Below are 12696 nucleotides of genomic sequence, written 5' to 3' on the forward strand. Positions count from 1 at the left end.
AGAGGCTGAGGCAGGGGAATCACTTGAAGCCAGGAGTTCAAGACCAGACCGGCCCTCATGGCAAAACCCCGTCTCTACTAAAAATACAAAAATTAGCCAAGTGTGGGGGTGCACACCTATAATCCCAGCTACTCGGGTGGCTGAGACATGAGAATTGCTTGAACCCGGGAGGTGGAGCTTGCGGTGAGCCATGATTGCACCACTGCACTCCAGCCTGGGTGACAGAGCAAGGCTCTGTCTAGAAAAAAAAACTGATGCTCAGCCAGGTGCAGCAGCTTATGCCTGTAATCCCAGTACTCTGGCAGGCCAAGGTGGAAGGATCTCCTGAGCCCAGGAGTTCAAGGCCAGCCTGGGCGACATGGCAAGATGCTGTCTCTAAAAAAAAAAAATTAAAATTTAGCTGGGTATGGTGGCATATGCCTGTGGTCCCAGCTACTCGGGAGGCTGAGGCTAAAGGATCGCTGGAGCCCAGGAGTTCCAAGCTGCAGCGTGCCATGATCTCACCACAGCACTCCATCTGGGTAACAGAGTGAGGCCTTATCTCAGAAAGGAAAAAAAAAAAGTGATGCTCTTCCTTATGTAGGCTCCCTGCTGCGCCCTCTCTGTACCCTGCACAGGCCTTCAGCCTGGCTCCTAGAATATTCAGTAGCCCCTACTTGTTCACTAAACAGATTTGCTAATAGATCTGTTTCCTCAGTGCCTGGCACAGAGTTGGGTATAACGTTACACCAGTGTGTGAACGAAGGGATGAATATATGGACCTGGGCTAGGTTGAGGCAGGCAGCTCTATGGACTAGCCCCTTAGGGATAGAAGAAGACTCCGTACCTTCTCTCCAATCTCTGTCTGGTCCCCACCAGGCAGCATCTCCAGGTCAGCTAGCAAGGCACAGGCCTCCAGAGCCTGCTGGTAGCGCTTGGGGTTCAGGGCTTGGCCGAAAAGCACGTTTTCCTGAAGAGTGCAGTTCTGGATCCATGCCTGCTGGGGCACGTAGGCCACAGAGCCCTGGCCACAGGAGAAATTTACCTCGGGGCTTGCCCAAGGCCTGGCTGAGCCCCACACCCTGCCCAGGAGCCCCTGCCTCTCTCACCTTCATGTGCACTTTGCCTTCTAGCTTCTCCATCTCTCCCAGCAGGGCGGACACCAGGGAGGACTTCCCACAGCCCACAGGCCCCACCACGGCCACCAGTGCCCCTTTCGGGACCTGGATGTCTAGGCTGGGGGCAAGGACCCCAGGAGTCCAGTTAGAGGCAGGGATCAGGATTTTGGTCTCCAACCCTCCACCTGGAGAACCAAGCCCTCCTCCCTTCCAGACACCACCCTGGCAAGCTGAAGCTCTTCCTGCATTCTTGGTCAAAGGCTTTGCAGGGTGCTGCTATTGATCTGGACTTCCGGCCCACTGTGGGCAGCTGGGAAGGTAGAGGGAGAAGCTGGTACCTGTGCAGGGTGGGGGGCAGGTCCTGGGCCCAGGTGAAGGTGCCACTGTGTATGGTGATGGCATAGCCTGAGAGGACCAAGGTGGGCAGGATCAGGGAGGGAGCCCAAGGGATGGGGTAGCCGGCAGGGAGGCTGGGGGGCAGGGGAAAGGAGGACAGGGGATGAGCCTAGGCCATGGGGAAGGGATCCTTGGGAGAAGGGAGGAAGAAAGGGATGTGGGGAGCCCTGTGGGGAAGGGCAGAGGAGAGCAGAGAACCCAGAAAAGGGAGAAGGAGGTCACAGAGTCAAAGCAGATGTGAAGAGAGGAAGAAGAAAAGGGGTCAGGAGAGAACAATGGAAAAGCTTGAAACAGAGGTTTTTCTGGGGTTAGGACTGAGGCAGGCAGCCCAGGCAGGGGCTCTCTAGACCTGGGGAGATGGTCTTTCTTTCCACACACTGGGGGTCCAGTTCATCTTGAGTCAGGAATCGCTGGATCCGTTTCAGAGACACACTGGCCTGCAGGAGGATGTGAGTCAGCCCTAGAGATTGAAATTTCGCAACCCCCAACCCCTACCCGCACCCTGTCCCCGGCGTCCTGGGCTAGGTAGGACCCCCTGAGGGCCCAGACGCTAGCACTGGCGTCCCTCCCACGACTGAGTCTTCCACGGCTCCCACTGCCCAAAGAGAAAGTCCAGGCTGGTAACAGGAGGCTATCTACAGAACTCAGGTTTCTAGAGACCTGACCTGACCACCTGTGACTCCAATTGACCCCTGACCTTAATGACCTCATTCAACCTTGAATAGCTCTTCATAATGCTAGCGACCTTCCCTGAATTCAGTAACTCCCCCTGATTATCCCTTGCCCTAAATGACCCTTCCCTGACCCCAACAACCTGTTCCAACTCCAGAAGAGCCCCCAGCCCTCCCCAGGGTTACCTGAGTCAGGTTGCTGATTAACTGGGGCAGCATGTTGAGGGGAAGTCTTAAGATATCAAACAAGGACACAGACACGAAGGCCTTCTCGGCGTCCAGCACATTGTTTGGGTCCACATACACGTACACCCAGAGGGTGATTAGGGTCACCTGAGCAGCACGGGGGTGGTGTCAGGGTGGAGTCCAGTGAGCCCCGGCCATGCCTGGGCACCTAGAACCCTGGAGGCAGGGGCCCAGCCCAGTGCCGAGCCTCACCAGGAAGGGGGTGCACATCCAGGTGAAGGTGGATATGGCGTGGAGGTAGGCCGCCGTGCGCAGCAGCTGGAGCTCACCCTGCCTGATGCCCTCCACCTGCTTCAGGAAGCTGGGTTCCCAGGCGTACAGCTTCAGCACCTTGATGCCATTCAGGATCTCACTCATCAGCTTGATGCGTGAGTCCTTCAATTTCATTTGCTTTACCTGTGCGGGCAGAAAGAGTGGCAGTGGCACACCTGCTCCCTCCCCTGACCTCCTGCCCACAGGGTCCTACCTTCCGTCCAATCTTATCCATTGCAGCCATTCCACGCTGCCCACTATGCCTTCTCACACCTCCTTGCTGGGCCTGTGCTGTGCCTTGGCCTGGAATGCATGGCCACTGCCTCCCCGTGTCCTCTGCCTGACGAGATCCAGCTCCACCCTCAGTGCCACTGCACTGGCCTCCCCAGGCAGCATCCTCTGTCCCCTGCCCTGGGTTTCTTCTCCTGCTTCTTCTTTTTTTTCTTCTTCTTATTGCTATTACTGTTTATTTTAGAGATGGCGTCTCACTGTGTTGCCCAGGCTGGACTGCAGCGGTACTATCATAGCTCACTGCAGCCTCAAACTCCTGGGCTCCTTTGATCCTCCTGTCTCAGCTTCCTGAGTAGCTGGAACTACAGGCATGAACCACCATGCCCAGCTAATTTTTAAATTTTTTTGTAGAGACAAGGTCTCACTATATTGCCCATGCTGGTTTCAAACTTCTGGCCTCATGTGATCCTCCCACCTTGGCCTCCCCAAGTGCTGGGATTACAGGTGTGAGCCACCACACCTGGTCCCCTTCCCTGGGTTTCTAAAGCACATTGCACTTTCCTTTTGTTCCATAACCATTCCTTTACATATGTTTCTCTAATCAGACTGTGAACTTCCTGAGGGGATGGGCTGTTTATTTCTCTTTGTTCTCCGAGACCTTAGCCCAAGGTGTGGCACACCAGATTAATGTATTCATTCAACCCCCATTTATGGAGTGCCTACTATGTGCCAGGCCATGGGCTACATGTGGAATTTGTCACAGTGAATTCAGACAAGGCCCCTGCCATCATACAGCTGATGGTCTGATGGGGGAGGCATACAATAAGCAATGGTCTGAATAAATGCTTAATTATTAATCATTATGTGTGTTCTGATGGGAAATCACAGCATCCTGTAAGAAAGTAATGAGGTGGTGGCAGGAAAACTACCTTAGACTGAGACTGGGCAGTCAGGGTGGGCCTCTGGAGGAAGTTACTTTTTTTTTTTTTTTTGAGATGGAGGTTCGCTCTCGTTGCCCAGGCTGGAGTGCAATGGCACGATCTAGGCTCACTGCAACCTCCGCCTCCCGGGTTCAAGGGATTCTCCTGCCTCAGACTCCAGAGTAGCTGGGATTACAGGCATGTGCCACCACACCCGGCTAATTTTGTATTTTTAGTAGAAACAGGATTTCTCCATGTTGGTCTGGCTGGTCTCAATCTCCCAACCTCAGGTGATCCACCTGCCTCGGCCCCCCAAAGCTCTGGGATTACAGGCATGAGTCACTGTGCCCAGCCGAGGAAGTGACTTTAATGACGAAAGGTAAGGGAAGGAAAGGAGTTAGGCAGGCAAGGAGGGGGATGACAAGCATTCCAGGCAGAGGGGACAGTATACGTGGTGGCCCCTAGAGGTACCCTGAGCTTGGTGCTGTGGAGAAAAGAAAGAAGGCCAGACTGGCTGGAACGTGGCCATTCCCCAGGGGGTGAGGACTTGCAAGGTAAGTAGAAGCCTGCTGGGTATTCTTAGGGAGTTTGTCATTTTTCCTATGGGCAGTGGGAAGCTACTAGACTTCAATAGGCCAGGTAGGATGGCTCATACCTGTAATCCCAGCACTTTGGGAGGTTAAGATTAACGGATCACCTGAGGTCAGGAGTTTGAGACCAGCCTGGCCAACATGGTGAAACCCCATCTCTACTAAAAAAACAAAAAATTGCCGGGTGGCATGTGCCTGTAGTCCCAGCTACTAGGGAGGCTGAGGCGGGAGGATCCTTGAACCCGGGAGGCAGAGGTTGCAGTGAACTGGGATCATGCCACTGCATTCCAGCCTGGGTGACCAAGAGAGACTCTGTCTCAAAAAAAAGACAAAATATACTTTAATAAATGTTTGCAAATAGTAGACTGAGTGACTGGCTATTCATGATTAGCACAGTGCAGTGGGAAAACTCATCATTAGACCAGGATATTCAGGTTCAAGTCCCAGCCCTGCCTGATTCTGGACTGCCATTATTTCTCTAAGCGTTGGTTCTTCTGCTACAAAATGAGAATGTCAGTAAAATCCTCTGAGGGTTGTGAGGGAAGAGCAAGCTATGGTTTCTGCAAGTAGCTAGTAGCCATCCATACTCAGGAAGCAAGGTAGCTGGGAGGCCCTAAGGTTAGTGGACACCTTCCCCCAGGGAAGGTGCCCCAGGCCAGCCAGGTGCCCCAGGCAGGAGCATGCACCCCGGACAGCACCTACCTGGAAGGCACGCATCTTCACAGCCACAGCTCCGTTGAGTGGAATCAGTAAGACCATGAGAGCAACTCCAGCCAGGACAGAGGGACCTAGGTTCTGAGGAGACACCGGTGGATAGATGAGACACATAGGGACAGATTACCAAAGTCTACAGAGAGAACCCAACAGACAAACAGAGGCCTGTTGACTTGAAATGTGTAGATGGGCAGGAAGCAAAAGATGGCGGTTGGCCAAACAGAAATTCAGAATGACCACAACATTTGTAGAAGCAGCCAGCCATTAGAGAACGACGACAGAGATAGACAGTAGACATAGAAGGGTGTCCAGACACATAGAAGGCAAATATAGACGATGACAGCCAGAGTCACACCCACCTCCCTCCAAGTCTTTCTTTCCTCCCTGGCTTCTGCGGGAAGGATAGTAACAGATGTTGGGAAGATTCCGTTGCAGACATCAGCATCCTCGAAGTCCTATTCTTCCATCCCCACCAATGCCTAGGGAAGCTCTTGTGTCAATTCTTTTTTTTTTTTTTTTTTTTTGGGACAGAGTCTTGCTCTGTCACCCAGGCTAGAGTGCAGTGGCATGATCTCAGCTCACTGCAACCTCTGCCTCCCGGGTTCAAGCGATTCTCCTGCCTCAGCCTCCTGAGTAGCTGTGACTACAGGCACCCACCACCGCATCTGGCTAATTTTTGTATTTTTAGTAGAGACGGGGTTTCACCATCCTGGCCAGGCTGGTCTTAAACTCCTGACCTTGTGATCCACCTGTCTTGGCCTCCCAAAATGCTGGGATTACAGGCATGAGCCACCATGTCTGGCCAGCTCTTGTGTCAATTCTATATCCCCTCTGCTAACCCAGAGTAACCCTCTTTCTTTCTTTTTTTGTTTTTTGCTTGTTTGTTTGTTTGTTTTCTTTCTTTTTAGATGCAAGGTCTTGCTATGTTGCCCAGGCTGGAGTGCGGTGGCTATTCACAGGCACAATCGTGGCGCACTGCAGCCAGAACTCTTGGGCTCAAGTGATCCTCCTGCCTCAGCCGTCTGAGTAACTGGGCCTACAAGCATGTGCCATGCGCCCAGTTCCAGAATAATCTTCTCTTGCCACTTCGGCAGCAAGGTCAGAGGAAGTGGGCAGAGGTCAGGGTTGGAGAGTTACCTGCCAGAGGAAGTAGATCGCCAGGATGATCTGCAGGGGTGCTGACCACAGCAGGTTGAGGAAGGGGGCAAGGTCCATGAAGCGCTGGGCATCCACTGACATGAGGTTGACAATTTCCCCCACGGTGGATGCACGTTTGACTGAATTGGTGATAAGCAGAGCCTGCAGGTAGACAGTAGATGGGTGGACTTGGCTGCGAGCCTCTTGCAAGCTGCCCAGGACCAGCCTCTCCCCTGGGTCTTGCTCCAGCTGACCTTCCTATAGATGACACCTATGATCCCAGTACGAAACTTCAGCCCAGTCACGAAGATGCACTGGTAATACTGTTGTAATATCAGCGACTGCATCATGGAACACAGGAACATCAGCCCAGCCACCAGGAAGCCCCACCAGGAGGGGGCCGTGGGGTTGGAGATAAACCTGATCAGGACGCTGTGGGGAGGAGAGAGGGGTGAGGTGAGCAGTGCTCCCCCCATGGCTGCTCCCTCCTCTGCTGCCCTTTGCTCTTACCCACAGTCTCCACTGCACCCCCGGCCTCTGAAACCTCCACCCCCTCCAACCCCTTGGGCCAGGGAGGGCCAACCCAGTACTGCCTCAAGACCATGACGTCCTAGCTCCACTCTGCCTTCGCCTCCTTCTCTATCCACCACGGACTCTGCTGCACACCCTGTCTATCACGCTCTCACCACCAGCCTCACCTGCCTGCCTTCTTACCTCCTGACATATGGCGGGAAGAAATGCCACGTTTCCATTGATTGGACTTCCCTGCTCCTTCTCCTAGGCTGCTGGGGGCTCTAGATTCTGCCATATGACCACAAATACTCTCACCGCACAAATCCACCTTTCCAACCTCAGTGGCCCCCAGCACTGCCTAGGGACCTTCTCTGGGTCCCTAATCTGCCCCCGATCTTGGGGCCTTCTTCACCTCTCTTCTCTTCCCTTCAGGCCTGTCCCAGCCTCCCACCCCTCTCAGCAACTACCTGCCTTCTTGCTTAGCCACCCACTGAGGACTCCCTGCCACCCACAAACTCCTTGCCACCCACGAACTGCCCTCCAGTGGCTTGTCCTCCTTTTTCTGATGCTCAGGCTGTCGGAGGATGTCCCTGCCCTCGAGCCCTGGCCTTCCTCTGCCTCCTTAGGAACTTGCTGTGCTGTTGCCCCCTCTGCCACTGAGCTTCATCCTGGCCACCTCTGCTGGAAGCTCTACACCTTCACCTATTGACATGACCGAGTCTCTTCATCGTTGGGACGCTCTCCTGTCGACCCCATGGAGCCCTCCAGCCATAATCATAGCCAGGCCTCCCCTTCTGTGATAGCTTGAGTTGTGTCTTCCAAAAAGATATGTTCAGCTCCCAACCCTTGGTATCTGTGAAGGTGGCCTCATTTGGTGAGGAGGTCATATTGGAGTAGAGTGGGCCCCAGTGGCCCCAGACCAGTGCCCAGTGACTGCTGTCTCTCTTTCTCTCTCTCTCTTTCTTTTTTTTTTTTTTTTTGAGACAGGGTCTCTCTCTGTCACCTAGACTTGAGTGCAGTGGCGCCATCACAGCTCATGGCAGCCTCAGCCTCTCAGGCTCAAGCAGTCTTCCCACCTCAGCCTCTTGAGTAGCTAGGACTGACTCTAGGCGTTTGCCACCAGGCCTGGCTAATATTTTAACTTTTTGTTTTTTGTAAAGACAGGGTCTTGCTATGTCGCTCAGGCTGGTCTCAAACTCTTGGACTCAAGAGTCTGACTTCCAGCTAGCTGGCGCAACATGACCAGACTCCATCCACCACCTTGCCCCACGCCCAGCTTTCTCCTCTCACTGAGCCCATCATCTCAGCAGAAGATCCATCATCCTCCAGTTACCCCGGCCAGCACCCAGGTTGCCTGGCACTCCTCTGTCTCTCTGGCACACACGCCCATCTCCCGAATAGCTCCTGAATGCTTGTCTCATTCCTGGCCTGGACTCCATCTGACCGGGTTGGCCCGCTTCCATCCAGCCACCCTGCCCTACATCCCCCACACTCCTGGCAGGAGATCCTTGAAGCCAGATGCCCCTCCCTGGCTCAGATCTTTCAAGGATATCCTTAGCTCTCCCTCTCTCTGTTTTCCTGCCCCTCCCTCTCGTTGCCATTTCCTCTGCCACTCAGAAACACCTGAGTCATGCTGTTTCAGGGCTTTGTGACTAAGCTGAGGCTGAACTTTCTCCTATTTCTTCAACTACTTGTCTCTCCAAATTTTTTTGATCTCCCGAGCCAGTGGGCGCTCCCTGCTCCATCCCAGGCTGGCTTCTTTGCCCCTCCGGGAGTTTTCCAGACACCTGAGAACACTTCCACCCCCCACTAAATTCTAATTGATTTACACGCTGGTTTCTCCCATAAGACCTCAGGACCCTGTCTTACTGACCTCAGATCCCTAGCATCAAGCACCATTCTGGTACCCTGAAGGTTCAAGAAGTGTTTGCCGAACAAATTAATGCATGCATGGAGGGGCAAGGAGGTGGGGACTCAGCTCCCTGCAGCTCTCCTTCCCACCTTCTCATTTGAGAGCTCATTCTAGTCCAAGCCACTCCCGAGACAGATGTTAAAGCCTAATGGTGAGGACAGAGCACCGCAGTCGGAGCTCAGAGTCCTAGACTCAGACCCAATTCCTTCTTTGCTGTGTGCCCTTGGCCAAGTCAGTTCACCTCTCTGAGTTCCTGCTTTCTCATTTGTGACATGGGAATGGGGCAATTCTGCATAGGATTGTTGGGAAGGTTTAAAGACCCAATGCTTGTTAACGTACGCACCAGGGTGCCTGGCACATAGGATATGCACAGCAATTCTAAGTTGAATGTGAGTGAGGAAACAAGTCAGGCAATGCCTCTTGCCAAGGGTCATATGGAAAGTGGAGCTAGCCTCCCTGGTTCCTGGTCTGGGGTTCTTTTCACTGTACGTTGTTCCTTCCTCTGGGCCAGCCAGCCAGCCCTGCTGCCCAGGGTGGGGCTGTAGTGAGCCGGAGGGTGGACAGACCTGAGCAGCTGCGGATTAATGAAGGACAGCAGGTCCTGGATCAGCTTGAAGCAGGCGCTGATGAGGAAGCTGGAGCCGAAGGTGACCAGCAGGGCCCGCAGGAAAGAGGGCTTCCGGGGCCTGGGCCGGGCACCCAGCAGCACCTCGTCCTCGCTGGAGGCGTTTTTCCCAGGTGCTGCTGCAGCCTCGTGTCTGGTCCGGGGAGGAAGAAGCAGTGGGTTAGGAATGGGGACAGGGGCTCCAGGAAGCCAAGGGCTAGGCTGGGTTGGCTAGGATGAGGAGGAGGAGGGAGCTGTTTTCTTGGCTCTCAGAGCTGGGAGGGGGATAGACAGCATAAGAATTGCACAAGTGACTCTGTCCTCAGCTGCCAGAGGGCATCTGAAGGGGTGGCCAGACTGCTACCACAAGGGCTCTAAAACCCAGCTATCCTCCTGCGTCTGGCCCTCTCCCTGCCTCCCCAGTGCTGGCTCCAGGGAGAATGCCAAGAGGGAAGGGGAGATAAGATAGAGGATGGCTGGTGGCACAGCCACCGGGCAGCTGAACAGGAAGTGGGTGGAGTGGCATGGAGGGACTGAGAGGGGGTGCAGCAGGCAGACTGGGGGCCCATAGGACTTCCTGGAGGCTCCAAGCTATGAAAACCAGGATACTGCTAACCACGCCCAGGCCCAGTTTCCTCCAACAGCTGGTGACAACCAGAAGCTCCAGGCTGAGCAAACATTGAACTCCTAGGCCTGGATTGTGGATGGGAGAAGGGAGGGTTCAATCCTGCGGTCAGAATTGGGTGGGGAGGGATGATGCTGAACCCCAGCTCTCTTGACGAGGCAGTTGGCCAGAGATAGGTTTGTGGTCCTTGATAGGAGGCTGCCAGTGGGAAGACCCCTCAGGGGAAGATCATCTCATTCAGCCCCTGCCTCCAGACAGGAGGAGGCAGAATTCAGCAGGGGTATGCTGGCTCCTGACCCTGGAATCAGCCCTTTCAGTCAGTCAAGGTAGTGCAGTGATATGAGGAGGACCTCTGGGGCCAACCAGCTCCATGTGGATTCCAGCTCTGTCACCACCAACCTGGGGACCCTGGGAGGTCCTCTGTTACATTTCTGTGCTTCGGTGTCTCCATCTGTTGCTGTTGTTGTTGAGATAAGGTCTCACTCTATTGCCCAGACTGGAGTACAGTGGCACAATCTCAGCTCACTGCAGCCTTGACCTCTCGGGCTCAAATGATCCTCCCACCTCAGCCTCTCAAGTCGCTGGGACTACAGGTGCACGCCACCATGCCCGGCTCATTTTGTTTACTTTTTGTAGAGACAAGGTCTCACTATATTGCCCAGGCTCATCTTGAACTCCTGGACTCAAGCAATCCTCCTGCCTTGGCATCCCAAAGTGTTGGGATTACAGGTGTGGGCCATCACGCCTGGCCCCATTGCCCCATCTGTAACACAGGGACACTAGAACCTACCCTTTAGGGCTGTTGAAAAATTAAGTGAGTTCATTTATATGCTTAGGATGGGACCTGGGATGGAGTAGGTGCTCCAAACTGCCAGCCATTCTCCTGCCCCTACCAGAGCTGGGAGAACTAGCCCCTTCCAGGCCTAAGCTTCCCATAGAATGGTCCTGAGGCTGTCAAGAAATCACCTGGTCCTGCTCTGCTCCCCACCCCAGGAATGCCACCCTCCCAGGTCTACCAGCGTCATCTGCAGGAGACCTGGGGTAAGCGAAGGGGCTGGGTGGTGGGGCTGCGGGCAGGGGGAGGGCCTCACTGTGCCGTCTGCTTTTCCTGCTTCCTCCATGCCTCCAGCAGCTGCTGCACCACCATCTGGGATCTGTCCTCCTCCTTCAGGGACCAGAGGTCCTTCTCCTCCAGGGGATGCCGGTAGCCATAGATGGCCATCCTGCGGAGAGGTGAAGCCCGTAGGCAGCCCCGCAGAGGGTCAGGGTTTAGCAGCCTGGAGCCAAGGGCCAGTGTCTCCAGGACCCCAGGGTCTCCAGAAAGGAGGGTCTCCCTCGGGCACTGTGACCATGAAAGGTGTCTCCTTCATTTCCTCAGCGAACAGGCTGGAGGTCACTGGCTGTCCCTCCTAAGTTCCTACCACTACCCCCTTCTCCTCCTCCTCCCCAGGTGCCCCATCTCTTCTCCACCGCAGGCCCTGGTGATGGAATCCACTCTGGCTGGGGCCCTGGATGAGGACAAGGCCTGGGAGATTCGGCCCCAGCCTCGGGTGCTTCCTCAGTGCTGTGGGGTTAATGAGCAGTCACCCAGGTCACAGACACAATTATCCTGCTCAAGCCGCTCTGAGGGGCAGACAAGGAGATGGCAGGCTGCAAGTTTATCACAAACAGAAGAGCTCAGAACTAATGATAGTCTTCTTCTAGCCTCCTGGGCCTGTCCCCGCAGCCTGCCAGATGCAGAGCTGGCCTGTAGCCTGGGGGTGGCGCTGGGCCAGGCCAGGCCTCTGCATTCGGCTGCCCTCCCAGACCACTTCCCCACCCTCATCTGACCCGTGCCCACTGCAGTAGGGGGTGGGGTAGGTGGCCAGCCAGGTCCCTAAACTGCTGGCCTGCTCCCCTTCCTCCATCTCACCTGCCATCCCTCCCCTCCCTCTGGCCCGGGCTGGTGCAAGAGCCAACTCACTTTGTGAACCACCAGAAAAACAGGCGGGAGAGAAAGCCAGCGCTGGTCTCGGGGTAGGGGTTCTAGAAGGCGAGAGAATAGGATGGGGGAATCAGGAGTGCCCACCACCCTCTCAAAGCAGAGTAGGGAAATGGAGGGGACCCTTGTTCCTTCCCGCTCCAAGCCCCAGTTTACAGATTGTGGAGATGACCTCTCTCCCACTTTGAAAGGAGCTAGAGGGGTTTGGGGCTGCTGGTCAGAGCTGGGCTGAAGACTGAGCTGTGGAGCCCCCGCACCCTCCATGGCAAACTCACAGGGTCGACATTCTTTGCGGAGAAAAATGGAGGTTTCTCCCTGAAGCAGGCCAAGATGAGGGCACACAGTACCAGGGCAAAGTGGATGTAGAAAGTGGTGAAGCGGAAGGGGTCTGAGATCTCGCCCTGGGTGGGAGAGTGGAGCGGCGTCAGAAGCATTGGAAAAGCCTGGGCCTGCAGCCCCTGCCCTGCAGAGTCCCTTGGGGCATCAGGCTCCTCTGGGGCAGAAGGCAGTACCTGGGGGCCTCCAGGTCCCCACTCAGAGGACTCTGAGAGATGGGGAAGGATCACAAGGGGGCTCTGGTTCAGCGAGGACCAGGTGTGTCACCTGTGCCAGGTGTGGTGCCAGCACCTTACCTACATGACCTTGTCTAACTGGGACACCAGCCTACAGACAGGACAGCCCATGATGCCCTTTCTGCAATTAAGGAAATGAGGCTCCAAAGGTTTCAGCGACCCGCCCGAGTCCACACGGGGAGCAATTGGGTTGTTCAGGGCCTATGTTCTTAGCTACTCTCCTTGCCTGCTTCCC

At 55.0% G+C, this 12696-nt stretch overlaps 1 protein-coding gene across 1 annotated transcript in view; it reads right to left on the minus strand.

Moving 5' to 3' along the window:
- ABCC3 (ATP-binding cassette, sub-family C (CFTR/MRP), member 3) overlaps positions 1 to 12593 on the minus strand; it is a 33528-nt gene extending 20935 nt beyond the window's left edge. Inside the window, exons 1-13 of the mRNA XM_011999245.1 lie at positions 12165 to 12593; positions 11872 to 11933; positions 11000 to 11131; positions 9246 to 9437; positions 6509 to 6686; positions 6255 to 6416; positions 5106 to 5198; positions 2603 to 2806; positions 2351 to 2497; positions 1843 to 1930; positions 1436 to 1502; positions 1089 to 1215; positions 827 to 1003 (exon numbers count right to left, since the gene is read on the minus strand). Of these exons, the coding sequence (XP_011854635.1) occupies positions 827 to 1003; positions 1089 to 1215; positions 1436 to 1502; positions 1843 to 1930; positions 2351 to 2497; positions 2603 to 2806; positions 5106 to 5198; positions 6255 to 6416; positions 6509 to 6686; positions 9246 to 9437; positions 11000 to 11131; positions 11872 to 11933; positions 12165 to 12323 (1788 nt within the window). The 5' untranslated portion in view covers positions 12324 to 12593. The remainder of the gene's footprint in view (positions 1 to 826; positions 1004 to 1088; positions 1216 to 1435; positions 1503 to 1842; positions 1931 to 2350; positions 2498 to 2602; positions 2807 to 5105; positions 5199 to 6254; positions 6417 to 6508; positions 6687 to 9245; positions 9438 to 10999; positions 11132 to 11871; positions 11934 to 12164) is intronic.
- Positions 12594 to 12696: the final 103 nt, after the last annotated feature.

The sequence above is a fragment of the Mandrillus leucophaeus genome, unplaced genomic scaffold (genome assembly GCF_000951045.1).
Source record: "Mandrillus leucophaeus isolate KB7577 unplaced genomic scaffold, Mleu.le_1.0 Scaffold59, whole genome shotgun sequence".
NCBI lineage: Eukaryota > Metazoa > Chordata > Mammalia > Primates > Cercopithecidae > Mandrillus > Mandrillus leucophaeus.